This window comes from Paralichthys olivaceus, chromosome 7 (genome assembly GCF_024713975.1).
Source record: "Paralichthys olivaceus isolate ysfri-2021 chromosome 7, ASM2471397v2, whole genome shotgun sequence".
Taxonomy (NCBI): domain Eukaryota; kingdom Metazoa; phylum Chordata; class Actinopteri; order Pleuronectiformes; family Paralichthyidae; genus Paralichthys; species Paralichthys olivaceus.
The window spans coordinates 20,756,835-20,776,675 of record NC_091099.1 but is presented as its reverse complement, the minus strand read 5'-3'; the positions used below and the strand labels follow the sequence as shown (position 1 = coordinate 20,776,675).

The window sequence follows — 19,841 nt, the reverse complement described above, 5'->3', positions numbered from 1 at the left end:
TCCTGTACCCAGTGCACATGGCCTTTGTATAATTCATTTCCTCATCCTCATGTATGTGGAAATTCATAGAATATAGCTGTGTGTGTGTGTGTGTGTGTGTGTGTATGTGTGTGTGTGTGTGTGTGTGTGTGTGTGTGTGTGTGTGTGTATGTGTGTGTGTGTGTGTGTGTGTGTGTGTGTGTGTGTGTGTGTGTGTGTGTCTTCCGTAACACCCTGTTTTTTGAAATGTGCCCTGAGGCTCATCCTTGTGAGAGATGTGTTTGGCCTAATGGCTGCATTCTTGGGACTAAATGGAGTGTACCTAATCCACGTCATTGATATCTACACACACACTCTCGTAGAGAGATCATGTCTTCCCTCGGGGGCTCTTTGTAAGAAGTGGCGTGGTGGCCGATGGTACAGACGGACCCGCTGTCATTTTTGCAAATCGTCTCTCCTTAAAATGTCACCATGACTGTGAAGCGTCTAAATGTTAACGTCCCAGTCAGGAATAGCTGTCGGCCATGAAGCCTCATTACAGCATTAAATATGTATTTGAGCTTCTCTGACATCATCTGGTGGGATTTGACAAACATGTGGAATCTGACACCACATTTTTCCTTCTCTCTCTCTATTCTTTGGCCTTTGCCAGTGATTCTTATTCGTTTTTCCTCCCTGACAGAAAACAGACATTAGTTCTGCAGGCGACATGGTTTCAAAAACATCCTTTGAGTTGTGTGATGGGTCAGCTTCAGTATATGGAGAGTTTATATGGCCATGAGTTTGTCACTTGTCTCTGTTTCTGTGACTTAATCCTCAGAGGATTCAGCTCCTCTGTATGATGCTCATATCTAATCTGTACAGGATTGGATTTGGAGGGCAGAGAGAGTGAGTGAGCCAGGGCTGTTGCCATGGTAACCCCAGCACCAGAGATAATCATTGGGCCAGGCGTCTGGTTTCAGGAGAAGCATAGTGAGATGTTTTTCAAGGGTTTATAACTTCATCTCAGTCCAGCTTCTTTAACAGCCGATCTTCACGGCTGGTTATTGTTTTGTTTTTGTACTGATGCACATTTGAGCTGCAGTACTGGTGTATTTATTCTATTCATTAATCATATTCATATATTTCTGTGTTTTTTTTTACTTCTTAATAAAAGAAGTTGGTCTTTTCACATGTTAAATTAAAGCAATAATTTTACATTTTGGAAAAGCTTCAGGGAGGATGCTTGTTACATGAGAGGATTAATATCTTTCTCATCTTTATAGAAAATAAGAAGCTGGAGCAGTAGCCTGCAGTAACATAAATACTGGAAATGGTATGAATGATCAATAAAGTTAATTTATAGATATAGGGAACAGTTCAACCCTCTTTATCTAGTTAATACTCACTCTGATTATCTCCTAATGAGAAAACAAAGGGGAAGTTAAATAATTTGTAGAAACAAAACCTTAAAACACGTGACTGGGCCTTTAAGCATTATAACGTTCCATTGTATGATTCTCCTAAACTTTGGTTTCTGCCTCCAACAGGATTCCAACATCCAGTAAATACAGTCCTACAGTAAGAGTTAATTTATGTGCATGAGATAGTTTGGGGTTGGAGTGAATAACTGTAACCGCCACTGCTGATCTCGTAGAGGTAAGACCTTGATTTATGACCCTATTTGGACTCATCTTCACCAAAGAGCCTTTTGTGTTTCCCATCTTAGCCTCCAGGGTGCGAACAGAGCACCAGAACCGTCTCTTAGCGTGTCATCCATTTTTCAATGAAAGGACGCAGTGGAGCGTTCAGTGCCAGTTTAGGTCTTCACTTAATAACATAATCACATGACTGCAAAGAGAAGATGAGAATCGCTATCGGCTCCTCATTCTGCTACTAGCTTCAGTCGTGTCCCTGTAATTTATAACACGTTAGTTATAGAATTAACTGGACGGATTGCAACCTCAGTCACTAGTTCTGTTGTTTCTGTCTCTGTTGTCTGTCCTCCCACAATGAGACATTTTAACACTCACACTAGCATTTAGTGATCACAACGCCCTTGGTCCCAGTATAGGTAAAAAGAGGGAGGACGCTATAACGGCTAAATATTATCTTCAGAACATCTGTTTGCCAACACAGCTGAAAAGGGTTCTATTGTTAGAAGTGAGTAATTTGCATTTTTCAGTCTTCGGTCATCACCTCTCGTTTGTGGAGTTAGACGTATTCAGATGGACGATAAAACTGAATGAAAAACTCAGCAGGGTGCAGATGCAGGAGACTTTGGTGCATGTTAGTGGACCAGTATCATTGCAGTATCTTTATCCTAATTCCAGCGAGGGACCTTTGTCCTTTGACCTTTGTCGTCGTTGTGCACAAAGTTCTCTGTCTTCATCTTTTGCTGCAAAACAATTCAGCATTATCTGGCATGATGTTGCGGTTGCATTAAAATGCATGCCCCCTCACATTCCTTCTTTGTTTTTCTACTGTTAAACTGATAGTCATCACTATTATTCCCAAAAATGGAATTATTGCTGCAGTGATGACATTTCACAGAAAATGTTTTTATAATTTTCGGCATAAGCCTTCAAACCGCTGGCTCTATGACTCACAATGATCTTCCTGGATGGTATTTCACAGTTCTGGGTTAGAGTTAGGATCTTACACAATGTGATGCACCCAACCAAATCCTTTTGTTTAACATAAAGCTGTTTGTTGTCTGAATTAGAGCTGCAATGATTAGTCAATTAATCAGTCGGTTTGTCATGATAATAAAATTTTTTAAGTAATTTTGACTGATGTTCTCTTTTTATTTTACAAATAATTGTATTACTGTGGCTTTTGTGCTGTAAGTCGAGAATTTTGTAGAATACATCAAGTGATTAATTGATAAATACATTTTTATTAATCTAATCTAATCTAGCCTAGAAAACGTCAAACACAACAACAAATAAAGTGAGCAGGAGTATATTTAAATTTTTGATGCTTTGAAAGCTTTTAGTAAGCTTTGATTTGTGGCCTGACCCTTGCCCAGACCCGCTGACTATCTCATGGCTGACTCGTCTCTAACGCCTAAAGTAAAGCCTCAGTTTGTCTTTCTTTCCACATCGTTTCAACATCGTCTCATTTCGATGTTGCTGTAATGAAGGGTTGAACCAGCTGTGCAGTGTACAGAGCCTGGTCATTAGCTGGCATTGCACCACTCCTCAGCCACTCCACAGTTGTCTCCTCTGCTTCTGCTTTTGTCCCCTCCCCGGTCTGTCTGACAGCAATGCAGCCTGTCAACAAAGCTTGTTGGTTATTCAGACTTACAGGTTTCTCATGATTCTATATCTGCTGTCCTTAAAGCTTTGAAAAACCAGAATCAGGCCAGAAATTGAGGTGTATGAAGAGGATTTGCATGTCTGCGTATTTAAACCGACCATCTCAGGAAATGATTCAACTCAATACAGGAGCTGTGTGGGTGAGAACTCTGAGGTGGAAGTGAAAGTGCTGTGTTTTACCCTGGCCTATGTATCGTATCACGTCCCACCAGAAAAAAAAGAGGACCTTGAAACATCTTCCTCTTTTGCTAATTGGAGAGTCATTTGCATTTGAATTTGAGGGTGGCAGGGAGGTTGACTCGAATGTGTTTCAGTGAAATAAAAGAACTGTGATAAACCTCTGCTATCGAAAGCCAGAGAGTGAAAAAACAGGCAGCAAGATGATGTGAGTGGCTGCCAATGTACAGAAGCAAAGCCCCTGTATTGTTATTGTGTCCAGCCTGGGTGAATTTGCTGAAACACACAGTCTGGTACACACAATAGGTGGGGTGAGGCAAACAATACAGGCTTTTCCTCAGAGAATGTCAAACGGACATTTCTGAGAAACTGTACCACCACTTAACCACGTACAGTAATCACATTCACCCAATTCTTTTTTCCTTGCAACTGTGTCGAAAAAAAGGTGCCACAGGACCTGGTTGGACAGGTCGTCGTCGCCTTGTGCAAAGAGAGTCAAAGGTCAAGGCTGGAGATCTTCTCCACCCTGGCGTTGGAGTGAAGTGTTTACGAGCCTGTAAACACAGCTTGTTAGAGCTCAGACATCTGGTTGGGGCAAATTCTTCTTATATTTGGCCAATGCGCTCAGATTTTTTGCATAACCCCCCACCCGCACTCCTTTTTACTGACATAAACTCTGCCTCAGGTTGGATTAAGGCCCAGACAACAATAATACTAAACATGGGGCTTCAAAAATTCCTATGGTCTCTCAGTGAATGTATTTGACACAGGTCTTTCACATAGCTTATTTGTGTTACCCAGTTTACTATACAATGGTAAACAGTCACCACTGCCCTTATGATATATCTGAGAACTGATTCATAACTCTGTCATGGGAGGGTAGAGAGAGAACATGATAAAATGTTCTTTGCACCAGATGTGTCTAACCGTGATTCGCTGAGAGTGGGTCAACCTCCATGTTTGCTCTTCCCTCTATCCGTCTGTGCTGAGGGTGGAGGACATGATGGTTCCTCTTCCTGTCACTTGAATGATGCTACTCCTCAACACCACGTTGCCATGGTTGGGCTCATGACTAATAGTGACACGAGTCGACCCTGGAGCCTCTTGTCGTCTTCATCTGTTGTTTTCTCTCAAGGCTGCCTTTCATTTCTGTACCTCAACGTGCCTAATGGCTTCATGTACTGTATATCTTTGCTAGTTTTTACAGAATTTATCTTGTCATTATCACTGAAAGCTCTGAAGGAACTAAAATTAACATTAAATACATCCTAAAAACAACTATTGTAAGGTGTGTGTGAAAGGAGCGTTACCTCTGTCAGAGGTAGTTTTCAGCACACTGATAGTGGACAATTCTACAAAGCCAAGGATTACTTGGTGTGTACTCAGTGATCACACACAAATACCTGCATATTGCTTACAGATTTTTTCAGTGTTGGTTTAGCCTATTATGTTCGAGACATGTGATGTCATTTCAGATTCCAGTAACTACAGATACTTCAAGAGCCACTGTCAAAGGCAGTGCCCCAAAATTTTGGCCACAGACATGCAGTTCGACATTCCCACTGCTGATTGTCAAATACCATCTCTTGTTTGAAAGACGTGGCTCTGGGAATTCTTGTGGCACCCGTGTTTTGCTTTGCCTTTTTCTGGCAATGTAGTGCCCAGTGTCGTGTTTTAGGCTACTTTTGTGCTGCAGACATCTTCATTTAGAAACCATCTAGCTGTGTCCGCAAAGACGGCAACTGCTTTTATGTATTATCATACACAAAACACACACTCACACACACACACACACACACACACACACACAAAAACACATTTTCATAATTAAACCTCTCCATACTAACACCAAAAATCTGTCTGTGTCTTGCATATCTCGAGATCCTTTCATTCAGTTCAGGTTCTGCGTACTGAGTCAACCTTCACTGAACTTTGAATAATCAGGTGAACAGCTATTTCTGTAGCAGTGGTGTAGCAGTCTGCCTTTACTCGCTGGGGCTCAGCTACTGCAGCTAACTTTTAAAGTATCAGAAAGAAAGCTGCACCCAACATCAACACAGGCCAAACAAACAGGCAGGTTTAGGACAGACACTGCACTTGTACACACAAATGCATGCATTAGATGCTGACCTGTTTTGCCCATCCACATATAAGGCATGGCATGTCGTTGATGTGTAGCTAACGTGACAAGCCTGCTAGAAAGGAAGTGGCTGAGTGTTCTGGGTAAACAGTCACTTTACCTGTCACACTCTGCTGTGTGTTGTGATTTCTCAGTGTGTTCAGTACACATGATGAAAGCCTGTACAGCGTCAGGAGGCAGGATTGTGCATCTGCATCAAAAAGAGCAATCCCCTTGTTTTCAATGCAAACACATGCGCGCTTCATGTCGGTCGTGACATGTTTAGTTTATGGTCCAGCCCTATGAAGGCCACTTTAAGGGCCAGATTTGCTTCTCTTTGATCTTCATAAAAGCCCTTGCCCTGCCGTTCATTACAGTACAGAAATTGTGCATGAAGAACTGTCAGTCTGCATAACTCAGACATCTGGGTAGTGTTGTAGAGAAGGGGGGAAAAATAGCAGTTTTGAATTAAGGGTTAAAAGAGAATTTCACCCTTTGTAGTCGTTTAATTGGTTTTGACATTTTACATCTCAGACCAGGGCAGCTTATGCATTATTAAGTAAGATCTGTTGTTCTACATGTTCAGAAATATCCGCTCACATTGTCCTCAAATTGATCTGATGATGATTCAGCCTAACCTGCCCGCTCGCTTGCAGTGGAAATAAACACCAGAGTTGATCCGAGCATTGATTATTTGAAAATGAAAAATGTAGACATCTAATGCACAAAACAGAGAAGCTGATATTGATTTGACTCCAACAGACACAAATCCCAGCACAGAAATGTGGGGCCTGCGGGAAACAGAGGTGGAAACTAGAGGATCAATGGGGATGATGGAGCCATTAGCGACACAGTGACCCTGGTGAGGTAGATGGGTTTTTGTAGCATTGTTTGGAAAGTAGGTCTGTTAATATTTGGCGTCTGTGCAGTGGCCATAGGCACAGCTGATGGTCTGTGGTCAGCTTGTTGATGTTTCAGACCCAGGTTTCCTCACTTATGTTGAGTCCTGTGTGTTTTAAAGCTTGTCTGTTGTTCCTGCTCGCCTTATTAAGTTCTAGTCTTTCATTTTCCACAGTTCTGCGGTGCCCAGTAGTACCTCAGCAATAACTCTACTGGAAAGTGCTCAGCTGACTGTACGTTGGGAGCCAAAGCTGTGGGTAGATCCCCTCTTGTTCTGGTGCAGAAGTCCAGAGCAAAGCTGTTTTAATGCAAACACACTCAGGGGGTGTTTCTGTTGGCTGCATTCTGGTTGTGGGAGAGAATAAAGTGCGGAGCTTGTCCTCGGCTTGGACTCCATTCTACTTTTATTCTCCATAACAACAGCAAGATGAGAGCAGGAGGTTGTGGTTTAATTGATACATAAGTTTGGTTTAAGTTTCAGGTTTTGTTGCAAAAGCACATGTTCCATTCATGTTCTGATCAGATTATTTAAGGTCATGTTTTTACATTGCCACATTTGTGGTTGGTTGTTGTTCTTGGTCCAGCAGACATGATTTTCTTTGCCACACTAGTGGTATGGCTTTAAGAATGGCAGTTTTATTCAGTCCACTTCTTGGGTTAAATTCTTTGGTTGCAATTCTATACACACAGTTATAGTCTAGAGTGGATTGTGACAATTGCTATGTGTTTCGCACCTTTAATTAAAAGGTAGGATTGTGTTTCTGAAACATGTATTTCTTGAAATCTTCTTCACATCCTGAAAATCATCAATAGATAAAGTCATCTGGGGAAAAAAGCCAGTGTCTGTAGCCCTCACAGCATCGTAATCAACATGACCGAGTGAGAGAAAAGTCACAGACAAGTTGTTTTCTAGCAACAGTCAGTGTGTGTTCAGGTGTTTTGGGGGCGAAGCACTGACGAGAGGGCTGATGGGAGGGGGCTGTTGCATTTTTGGGAGCTTTTCCAGGAATACGAACCCTAGCTTTAAGGCAACTCAAGGATGTAAACAAATGTGTTAATTAAAATAGATTATTAAACTTTGGTTGAGCTGGAGTGTGCCCCACTGGTGGTAGTTTTCAACTTCCGGCTCTGTTGTGCATCCTGAGGCTGAAAGCCCTGTAATATATCTTGCTTGTGTCTTTAGTTGCAGACACACTTTCAAGTCCCATGTTGTTTAATAGTAAATACACTTGTGGCCCTCAGAACGCCAGTGGACTTGTTGGTCTTCAGGTGAGGTATGGTCAGGTGCATTGTTGACACATCTTGAGACAGTGGAAAATGATTGTGCTTTTAATCAATGAAGGTTTGGTCACAAGATAATCTGGGTGTGTGCAAAGTGAAAGTGTTTTATTTGCAGAGAAGTGTTTTCTCTTGCACGCACACTCGGCTTTTAAGTGATTGGACATGACACTCTTTGGTTTATTGCATTTTATGCCCCACAACACCCATGATTAATCAAGACACCGTATGCCTGGTGCTTTAACATTTTTTTAAATGAATAAAACTTTTTCTAATAAATGAAAAGTAATGATTCCTCAATGCATCCATCAGATCATTGGTCTGGGAGTGGTGGACAGTCAAAATTTGAGATATTGATTTTAAATCATTGTGTCTCTATGACACTGTATTTTATTAATTTCTTATACTAGCATCATCATTTTGCTGACCAGTAACTTTTTGTAGAAACAACAGGCATCATACTTCATGTTTGATCAGAAACAGACACACGATGCTGGAGTGGTCACATAAAATAACAGTGCACAGAAACAAACGGCCAAGGCACACACACAGTATCTGTCGGTCAAACTGAACATCAGTTAAAAGGCCTGCAGGACACAGCCCACCACCCTGCAGGGGGGTCGACATTTTCTCTCTGCTCACAGGCTTGGATCAATAACGACTCGCTGCTCATCATTTATAGAGTAAATGTGTTTCTCTGGGGGTTTGTTAGCTGCATCCTGAGAAAGAACAAGCATAGAGCCACATAAAACTCAACCATTAGTATGAGCAGTTTACTCATGTTTATATATTGATAAAAGTCTTTACGTATAAGTTTATGTAATGTAAATGTAAATATATAAATGCCACTGACCAGATATAACCATTTTATATGATTTGAAAGGTCTTGTAAACTTCTGCTCCGAAACGACATTTTATCATCAACAAAATCACAACACAGAACCATACAAATTACACTTTCATTCAACACACACTTTGTGAATACATGATTGTGTATGCTTAGACAATGACATCATTCGCTGTGTGAAACACCTGATGAAGGTCACTATAGTTCTGTTTTGTAGTTAATTACAAAACATTTCCACAAAAACATACTTAAGATCCCCAAGTGAAGAGATTGTAAGAAAAACTCAAAAATATCACTTTAAGAGGATATGAGATAAATGCCTCGTATATACTTCAATCAGCCTGTAACCATGGCAACAGATGCTCAAATGATGTCTAATTGTAAGGACGAGGGGGTTTTCAATCAATACAGCTCCTAGCTGTGACAGTGATGCTCTATTAGTGTGTGTGTGTGTGTGTGTGTGTGTGTGTGTGTACACATCTCCATATAACCCTCTCCATTTTGGGCATGACATCATCTCAACATGTACTGCTCTCCCTCTGGTACACACACACACACACACACACACACACACACACACACACACACACACACACTCTTCTCTCCTCTCCTCTCCTCTCTCTTTTCCCTCCCTTTTATCTTCTTCTGCTTGTTTTCGTTTCTTTCATTAGAAGCAGCTGCAAGAGAGAGATGTGACATGAAGCCATCACATCATTTCTACTACTTCCCTGTTTTCGTTGTGTTGCAGTGTCTGGCCTGAGCTAAGACTGTTTTTTTTTTAGTGTACATTTTTTTCCTTTTCGTTTTCACACAAGTGCTTCAGAGAGCTGCACTGAATGACTCGGCACTCTGTCTCTGTGTACACGCAAGTTTTTCTGAAAGATTTTCTGGCAGATGTTTGTGTCTGTGTGGGCTCAGTTCCTGTGAGCTCTGCTGGCCCGCTGGAATTCAGGAATTCACACACACACACAGCATTCATTTTTTATTTACTTTTTTATTTTAACCGTTAACTTTCCAGGGAAAGTTTCCTGAACACATCTTTTGTTTACACTCTGCATCACATTCACACACAAAGTAAACCTGTGTGTTAACTCCTCCACAGAGACCTGATACATAATCATTGACATCTTTAAAGCTACTGTGAATGATAAAAGAAATCCATTAGTTCTAATTAAAATTTGTGACTGACTTTATCTGCCGTTCGTCGATCAGGACCCATCCAGGGTGTTTTCTTTGTCTTAATTCTCATGAGCTGCTTTTATGTGTTGTTTTGTGTTGTGTGTAATTATTGCGTGTTAATATGGTGTCATTTCAGTGATTCTAAACAACTCCGCTAGAGCATGTTTGTTTCAGCAGCCTCTCTCTTATCTAATCAACAGTCCCAAAGTGATTTTTCCATGCAATGATAAGTGAACTGTGAAAGAAATTAGTTATGAAACAGTGAACAGGCCTAAATTTCCCAGTAAGTCTAAGTAAGTAAAGTTTACTCTTTAATTTTCTCTCTTGCTCTCCCTACATGGACGTCACAGTGTAATTTGAGACCTGTAAAGTAAATGCTGCAGTAGAGGCTCGGTCTTAAACTAACACCTCGTTTGTAGATGGATTTATATTTGGTTGAAGAAGTGAACGTGACTCGTGCAGTAGGTACTCCCAGTAGTTGAGCTCTAAAGTTAGCTGTTGATATCACCTCCACAACACTACACCCATTTAGTGTACAGTATATGATCAGGCCACATTATTTTTACATGTCATTTAGTTTGTGGATAAGAACAAATTTGAGCTACACATGTAGATTCATAGAACTGGAACTGTACCTCCAGGTCACTTACATTGTTATTTTGCAGTATTATAGGTTTGAAATCTAGTCAGTTGTTGTGTGAAGTCGTGTTGCTACCACCGCCCCATGAATCACTATAAAGCTTTATGAAATGCAATGGGAGCCGTTGTAAAGGGCTCGTTTACTTTGCTAAGGGGCCCATTACTGAAACATCCTCCGATGATGAAACTTTGTTTTGGCAGATATACATTTCACACCCTGAAAATGTCAATAAGAAAAGCAGCAACTGTTTGTAGCAAGATAAGAATGAAATTAAGTATTAATTCAGCTTATTCAACAAATGTTTCATGAACCCAAAAAGGTCAGAGAAGTATTTCAGTTTACAGTAAAGATGGACCGCTTTACTGTTGTTATTTTTATTTTGACAATGCATTAATTTCCCAGTGTCTATTTGATTCTTTTTTGGCGTTTTCTTCACTGTTACATTGTTTACATTTGATCTGGTTGGTTTTGGTTTCACATTGTTATTTACATTACATGTCATTCAGCTGATGCTTTTACCCAAAGCGACTTACAATTAGTTGCATTCAACATCTATGAGACACCATTTTTTACCTTTGGTGCTGATGTTAAGTGAACTTGTGTTTGTTTATGTGTGTATGAGTCGTGTTGAGGAATGCTGAGGTTTGGTGTTTATTGCCCTTCTACTGGTGAGAAGCGACTGTGGGAGAGGAGGGGGTGTTGCTGTTCACCAGCCAGACTGTGTAGACCTGCATGACCAGCTGAGCTTCTCGTCTGCTTTTAATATCCTGGACACAGGCCCTGTCTCAGGCACCGCTCTGTACTTTTATGTGATCTTAAACAGTCCTTGAACTTCGTCTTCGTTTTTAGAAGCACAATAATTTACTGCATTTTTGTTTGCTGCAGTAAAATATCAGCATTTATTCCATTTCTGTGCCAAAGATGTAGCAGTGTGAAAGATCAAAAAACAAACTGTACATCTCCACCCAAGTGAATAGAAGAGAAAGGCCCCAGGGAAGAGTGTCCGTCCGTCCATCCATCCATTCTCCATCCCGCTTATCCTTTGAAGGTTGTCTGCAGGGGCTTTAGCCAATCCCAGCTGCCATTGGCCGATGGGCGGGGTACACCCTAGACAGGTCGCAAGCATACTGCAGAGACAAACAACTATTCACACTCACATCTACAGGCGATTCAGAGTCTCCAGTCAACGTACACTAGATGTCTTTGGACTGTGGGAGGAAGCCAGAGTAACTGGAGAGAACCCACGTGGAGAACAAGCAACATTTAACCACCTGAACTCGTTTCTTTGTCTTCTTAAGCCAAGAAAGTAAATTAGATTAAGGTTATTGCCATCATTACAACTGAAGTTATTTTTGAATTTGCCCTGGTGAGCTCCTAGAACAACAGGACAGGACAACATTCAATACAACGGATCACATAACCATCCATATTAAAATGATACAAACATTAAGTACTATGGCTCTAATATCTCAATAATAATCATGATAAACACAAAGCAGACCCTACTTTCTTTTTTAATGAAGGTAGGAGCCTATAGTAGGGTAAACCAGGTTGATGATAATCTACTAAAGGATGAATGAGAAAATTATAGTCAGCAACCTTCATGATATCTAGAGGATGCAGCAGCTGTAATGATCCATCACACAAAGGAGAGGCTCTGTAGCAGTTGTGAATACATTCAATTAAACAGTGTGTTTTTACCTTCTTACATCTTGAATGAATTGAAGTATAAAATATGAGGTACAACAATGTTCCCAGTGTTATTTTACACAGTGTCTAATCAGCAGAAGCTAAACTGCATCAGTAGAAATTCACACTAGCTTGACTCACAACTCCCATGTCAGGACAGGAACTAATATGTGATTGTACCAGCTGATTGAGCATAGAAGCAAAGCATGTGGAAAATTTTGAATATACAATTTGATTGATTGATTGATTTAGAAGTTTGTTAACAACATGGTTCTTTTAAAATTCTATGAATCCTAAAGCTATAAGGTTCTCGTCCATTATTTTGAAATTTCCACATTTAAACTAACACTTAGCTATTTCTGAGCTACTCTGTTCCTCTTATATCATTTTGGTATCAAAACACAATTCCTCAATTCCGTGTGGATTCAGTTTGAAAAAGTTATTTGTTATTCATGGTGACTCACTGATACATTAGAGACTTAAGAAAAATCTAAACCTTCACCTCAGTGGAAATGATAACACGTCTTACCAGTTTGATGGATTGTTATTAATAATCAGCGTGAGTCCAAAGTCAGTAAAGACTAATGTTGGTTATATTTCATGCTTTTATCGGAACACTCAGAAAAGAAGAATGCACTTAATAACATTCTATTAAAGCAGCTAATGGACACATTAAACCTCACAGGAGACGTCATGGAGGAGACGGCACAAGTGTTTTCACAAAAGCTTTAGTGGATGATTACTTTACAGTTTAAAACAAAGCTCGATGGAAATAGACAGTTTGTCCATCTGTTCAATGCTTGATCTTAATATGTTTAATAAATTAATGTTATTTACAAAAAGATATTCTTACATTTATTTGGTTGTACACAGTAAAGACATGCCCAGTGCCACCCACCTTCTCTTCCTCTTTGTATTCTTCTGCTTGAACTATTAGCTGATAAAGGAAAATAATCAGCTTGATTTAATTTCTTTCTTTCTTGATTTCTTTGTAGGATGATGCTATACTGAATATTTTTGAGTTTTGGATCTGACAAAAAATTATATTTACATGCAATATCCTGCATTATCATAGGAACCTGTGATTGCTAATTTTTACTATTTAAAAAATACATAAAATCAAATGATAACACAGTCATAAAGGAATAAAACAGCAAAACACTAAACCTGTGACAGAGATTTAAGTACAACCACCCATTACAATAATATAATCTAGAAGTAGGTCAAATCAGGGAATGAGGTATGCTAAAAATATGTTTTAAGCTTTGATTCAAAAGAATACTGTTGTATTTCCTCAGGCAGGGTGTTCCACAGCCTCAGAGCTCTTATTTCAAAAGCGCTGTCCCCTTCAGTCTTTAGTCAATGATCTGGATCAGTTAAAAGTCTCTGTAGTTTACTGTGGAGTCAGAGAATTAAGGTGTAAAGACGCTAAAAACCAGGTGATGTGTTTACTCTGGTTAAACTCAATTATTAGCAGCATCTCTTTGATTTAGCTGCTTTCAGACATGCAATGAACTCCAGATGATCTTCTGACGTTGTCCGAAGAGGCTGTAGAGAACGCAAATGTCCGAGCCCCCCCCCCCCCCCCCTTACCTCGGATTTCTTGTTGTTGTGTTCATCTCCACATCTTCCCTTCCTCTCTTGTTGTTCTCCTTGTATGAACGTATATTCCGAAGGAGCTCTGTTTTCTGAGATCGGCAGTTTCCCCCCTCCACCTGAGTGACCACTCTGAACCGGCCATGACCTGGCTCTGAACCTGTCCACCAGTCTGAGGACGGAGGAACGCTCTCATAGAGACATCCTCTCCTCTTTCAGCCTCTCTGTGTAAAAGCACACGCTCATCTCTCCACTTCATCAGTTTATCTCGACATAATGTCAGCGCTTCACATTCAGCCGTGTCAAAACAAGAGAGCAGAAGACATTCAGGCTCCCTCCATTTCATCACCACCTCCGCTTAACTCTCTCTTCTTCTATCATCTCCTCTCCTCATCACTGTATCTGACAAACATCACTTTCCAGGTTCATCCATCATTATTAAACCTCTGGAGTTTTTTGCAGTAATGCTGAGCAGAGTATTAAGGTCAGCTCCATCCATTGTGCTCGACATATCTCATCGCTGTCCACTTACTTCCTGAATGGCTTCACTTCATGCAGCTGTTCAAGGAAATTCCAGATCTCCCAGAAAACAAAAGAAAATTAGGCCAGCTTCATAGCTCCAACTCATGGAGCCTCAGCTGGTATGTAAACTTGGCTCCTCACTCTGAACCTTGACCTCTGAGGATGATCCATCAGTCCTGATCGCCTGGAGGGTTCAACACAACCTTCCAGCTCCTCATGATGCTCACTCTGATGCTGTTTCATCAGCTCTGAAAGCAGGCACAGACGATCACTTTCCCAAACTGCTCTGCAGATTTGCTGTCTAGAGATTTTCTGCTCCCCTTCAGAAGAATTTAGAAGAGCAATGTAATTTAAACTCAGGGTTATAGCTTTCTAGGCAACAATGCAGCCAAAGAAGAATTCAAGTTGCTGTATATCCATTTTGGGTAAAAAAAAACAAAAAAACTCATTAGCTGAAGTAGGGATTTGACTTGCCATTCTATCCTTTAGACTGGTAATCCGCAATATCCTTTTATTTTGGTGACATCTGTGGTGTTTCTGAATGGTATTTACTAGACTGTACTGTGACATCTTTCATGTTTTATGCTGATGAAATTTTGATAGTGTAGGTGGTGACATTTTTCTACACAGCACCTTGAGTGATTTATTGTTACTTTCTGACTAAAATAGATTTTCCAGTAACCTTTGAGACCTGAGCTGCTTAGAAAAGCTACTGCTCTCTATCAATCACAAGGAGGGCAACAAAGGCATACATTCATAATGTTCCTGCTGATTCAAAACCAGCTTCAAATCATAAAAGTGAAAGGCGGCAGTTTTGCGAACTCCACCAGAAGATTATTATTTTTCTTTTTATTTATTTATTTATTTTTCTTTTTATGTTTTCAAAATGTTATTGATTTCTCAGAGAATAATTCAAAGATCATGATGAGAAAAATCTGGCACGTTTAGTGTGTGAGATTTCATGCAGACCCAAATAAAAATCTGGATCTAGTAAATTTAAATGTGGTTTCATAGGGGAAGAGAAGCATTGTTGATCCTTGAAGTATAAGCTCTACTGAGTTTTATTTAATTCCTCCTTTTAAATTCCATCTATATCCTGACTGTCTCCTGGCTTAGGGTTTAAATTGAGAATAACAACCAGTATATAATTTTTTTATTTTATTTTTTAGTGTGTGTTTTAACCCGTTTGTTGGTTTATATGTAAGATTACAGAAAAAAATCAGATTTCCACAAAACCTGATAAAAGTCTAGGTATAGTCATTACATTTTGGCACAGATCCAGATCAGTGGGCAGATCCAGGAATAATTTTTTTCACTCTCTTTAATATTGTGAGATGGACTTGAGTTTTTTTTAAATATTTTCTTCATTTTCCCGAATAATAATTCATGGATCTTGATGAAAAAATGTAGTTAATTTATGGAACTGATGTGTGAAATTTGGTGCTGCTTGATTAAAAGAAAAGCTACTGATGGGCCTACTGAGTGTGTATATATACAGTATATACTGTGTATATATAGATCCTTTTTTTTCTTTTTGTGCTGTTTGTGCTGATGTCTTTTGGTTGTATGAATATGAAGAGTTGTGCTTCCAGAAAGATTTGTTTGCATATATTTTTGTAAGGTGGGAAAGAAGGCAGAATTTTATTTTTTGTATAAGACCAAGCTGTAAAATACAGTAATTGATGGACGACTGCAACTGAACTCTAAGCATCCTTTAAACCTATGGGTTTGGGTTTGGGCAGTTCTGTGCATGACACAAAAATAAAGACAACAAATCAAACTAAGATTACGATAAGGCTCTGCACATAGAATCTTTTTGTCATTTTCATTCATGCAACAAACGCTTGAAAGAAAACCAACCAGACAGTAGAATTGCCCATGAAACCTGGCGGCATTTACATTTCTGCATAACAAACATGAAACTCTGACCTTCTCCTCATTTGAACAGCTCATTAGTGTACCAACCAGTGACTGCCTCAGTAGCAGGGGAAGCGTTATTTTGAATCTTCTGTACTCTCTGTCATCTCTGTCTGTTTGTCTGCTCCGTCTTTCATCCGGCACAGTTCACGTCTTTGTTTCTTACACACACCCAGCTGTCTCTTCCTTCTCTCTCTCCCTGCCTCTGTGTGATGGTGGTGGTGTGCTCGTGCAGGCTGGTGTGGGCAGAAAGGATCGCTGCAGACAGCAGGAGGGAGAGGAGGGTCTGTCTGGGGCGCTCAAAGGACAACTGTCTGCCTAGTCCTTTCCCTTTCCCTCTCTCTTCCCCTGTCTTTACAGCACATGCACTTTGCTGAAGCCCCCAAACAGAAAATTAGAGGGAGGTAGGATTCAAGAGCAACATGTGAAGATGTCTGTTTGCTTTAAAATCTTTTATTCTTAATGCCTTGGCCTCCCTTTACTCTATAGTTCCCATAAAAAGCCATACAAACAATATTTGAAAAGATTTGCTCTGATGGAGTAAGAAGGAAATAGTATAAGTGTAATGGTGCGTTTGTTTATGTCTGTGTTGGCAATGAATATTCAGTAAGAAAGAGACAGAAACAGCATGAAGCCCTGTAAAAAAATCATCAAAAACCATGATGTGATGCACTGACTCCGAGAAGAAAGATCAGTGAAAAGAAGTCTAGAACAGAAGGTGAAAGGGCAACTGGCAGTTTATCCTTTATTATAGATTTTAGCTTCTGTGTTTTACATTTTGGGCGCTTTTCCTCCTCTCGTGGCTTTACACAAACACTGATATCGATTCATCTCTGTGCAAAATCCACTTTTGGTCAACATCTGGTTTTTGCATTTTGTATTTTCATGGAGACTGGTCAGCTGCAAAACAAAACTATCAGTCTTTTACATTTTTTTATATTTACAACTGTGGCTTATAGAGTTCAAACGCTTCAACTCCCATAACACACACAAGCCATGTCTGAGCTACAGTTTTCTGATACAACTCCTGTCACCAAATTAATATCATTGAATGGAAAACACCCTTTTTTCACAGTGATTATAATTTATAGTTGGGGCTGGGCAAAAAAACAATATCAATAATTATTTAAGTATAATTTCGATCAATAGAAAGAGGGGGTATAATACAGAATTGATCTAACTCAGATCTGTACCATTTTTCATTTTCTGCCCATAGAAGAGTTCAAAATCACTCTCAGGAGCAAAAATTGGTCTTAAAACCTAAAAGAAATAAAATGTGACATTTATTGTGATAATTATAAATATCCACTGAAAATGTGATACTTCATACTGAACATTTTTATGTTGACAACATTTTTGGCCATATCATCAAGCTCTTTATATATTCATACATAGCTTTGACATCAAATATTTAAAAATTATTATTTTTGCACTGAAAAGATCTAATTAAATTTGATATTTGAGGAATTAATTCTAAAATTAGATAACAACTTGATTGATGTTTACTAGAGTTTTGTATGGAAGCCTCTACTGCTGCAAAATGTAGGACTTATCTTTGAATCTATCCAGTAAAACAGTTATTATTGAACTACGTAGTTTATTACTATAAAATCATTTTAAAGATAAGTGAAAAATACCTTTTTCATTGCACACGGCTTTGTGACATGATCGTAATATTTTGAATTGGATTCTTAAATATGTATTGTTTTAATCATATAGTTGTAGATACTCTATGGTTTTGGTTTTGTCGGGTTAAAAAAGCTGAAGAGAGAGAATTCAATAGCTACAATTCCGACAGCTTGATTTTTGTCTCAGCCATCAACATATTTAACATTTTTTCCCACATCACATTTGAAGCTTTGTAGTCCGTGCAACTGGATTGTGTGTGTGTGTGTGTGTGTGTGTGTGTGTGTGTGTGTGTGTGTGTGTGTGTGTGTGTGTGTGTGTGTGTGTGTGTGTGTGTGTGTGTGTGTGTGTGTGTGTGTGTGTGTGTGTGACAGAAATGGAGTGCTGTGTCCACTATCAACAGGGAAGTGCTGAATTACTCCATTGTACTCTCATTACAGCCACTTTTGTGTGGGAGGTGGCAGCTGTTAATCTTGGCACACTGCTGGAGTCCTTGGATTATCACATGAGCGCACGCTCACACACACATACACACAGGGTATGTGGCTCTGATAAGCTGTGGCCGGTAGCCTTTAAATTCATGAAGCAGCTACTGTTCCTCATTGTTTTGAATTGCTATCAGTTCATGTCTCCCTCTTTGACTCCTTCACATGCTCCTCTTTTGTGGCCATTGTGATAGTGGCTCCCTTTACGATCAGAAACAGAAAGGCCATTGAGTCGTCCTGCTCTGTCATGGGACAGATGAAATCGCTGTGACTCTACTGACCCTCTTCTAACTCGATGTACTGGAAAAGCCCAGGGCTGTGGTGCCATAGGGTGATGTTTGAAACCACTAATTCCTCCTTTCAACCCTTGTTGTTCTGTAGTTTTGCTGCAATTTTTAACCATTTTCCATCTTTCTCTCTTTTTTCCCCATCTCTCTCCATTTCTCTTTCTGTGCTCCTCCAGTTGAGATGTCCTGAGTCACTCCTCCAGGCCCAGAGAGCGTCGTGCTGATGGGACCGGCTGCGCCACCATGAGCTTACAAGATGGCGGTTGCAGCTACGCCATGGCCACCGCTAGTGGCAGCATGCGGCGGCGCCTGGAGGACCAGGAGTTCAGCCTGCGTGTCTACCCAGGCGCCCTGGCTGAAGGCACCATCTATTGCCCTGTCAGTGCCCGCAAGAATACAACAGCTGCTGAAGCCATCGAGTGCCTCATCGAGCGGTTGCACCTGGAGCGTACCAAATGCTACGTGTTGGCTGAGGTGAAGGAGTTCGGTGGGGAGGAATGGATCCTGAACCCCTGCGACTGTCCTGTCCAGCGGATGATGTTATGGCCGCGAAGTGCACTGGAGAATCGCAGCGGTCTGGGCAGCGGTGACGACTACCGCTTCCTACTGCGGGAGAAGAACCTGGATGGATCTATTCATTATGGGGGCAGCTTGCAGATGTGGCTGAGGGTGACTGAGGAGCGCAGGCGCATGGTGGAAAGAGGTTTCCTCCCCCAACCTGCAGGGAGCAACCCTCCGTCCGACCTGTGCGCTCTCCCAGAGCTAACTGAGCGCGCCATTTTGGAAAGCCTTCGTGCGCGTTTCCGCCAGGAGAAGATCTACACTTACATTGGGAGTATTCTTATTGTGATTAACCCGTTCCAGTTCCTGCCAATCTACAATCCTAAATATGTCAAATTGTACGACAACCATGCTCTGGGGAAGCTGGAGCCGCACATTTACGCCGTAGCAGATGTGGCGTATCATGCAATGCTGCAGCGAAGAAGAAACCAGTGCATTGTCATTTCTGGTGAAAGCGGGTCTGGGAAGACCCAGAGCACCAACTTCCTCATTCATCACCTGACGGCACTCAGCCAGAAGGGGTTCGCCAGCGGCGTGGAGCAGATCATCCTGGGAGCTGGGCCAGTGTTAGAGGTAAGAAACTCAGAGCATCTACATCTTTGTAAACATTATCCCTTAAACTCAGATATCGGCTTGTCTCAAAATCTTTGGTCAATGCAAATGAAGACTTTGAACCATTTATTGTTGTTCTATGCATTTGCTACCTGAGTGACTTCCAACTGATTGTCCAGTATTACTTT

The 19,841-nt window shown here is 40.6% G+C and overlaps 1 protein-coding gene across 25 annotated transcripts in view; it reads left to right on the top strand.

Annotated features, from left to right (window-relative positions):
- Positions 1-19,841, top strand: part of LOC109624416 (unconventional myosin-IXAa-like) — a 137,870-nt gene that overhangs the window by 17,374 nt on the left and 100,655 nt on the right. For all 25 annotated transcript variants that reach the window (XM_069528343.1, XM_069528345.1, XM_069528346.1 and 22 more), the window contains exon 2: positions 18,717-19,674. In XM_069528343.1, the coding sequence (XP_069384444.1) occupies positions 18,784-19,674 (891 nt within the window). In that variant the 5' untranslated portion in view covers positions 18,717-18,783. The remainder of the gene's footprint in view (positions 1-18,716; positions 19,675-19,841) is intronic.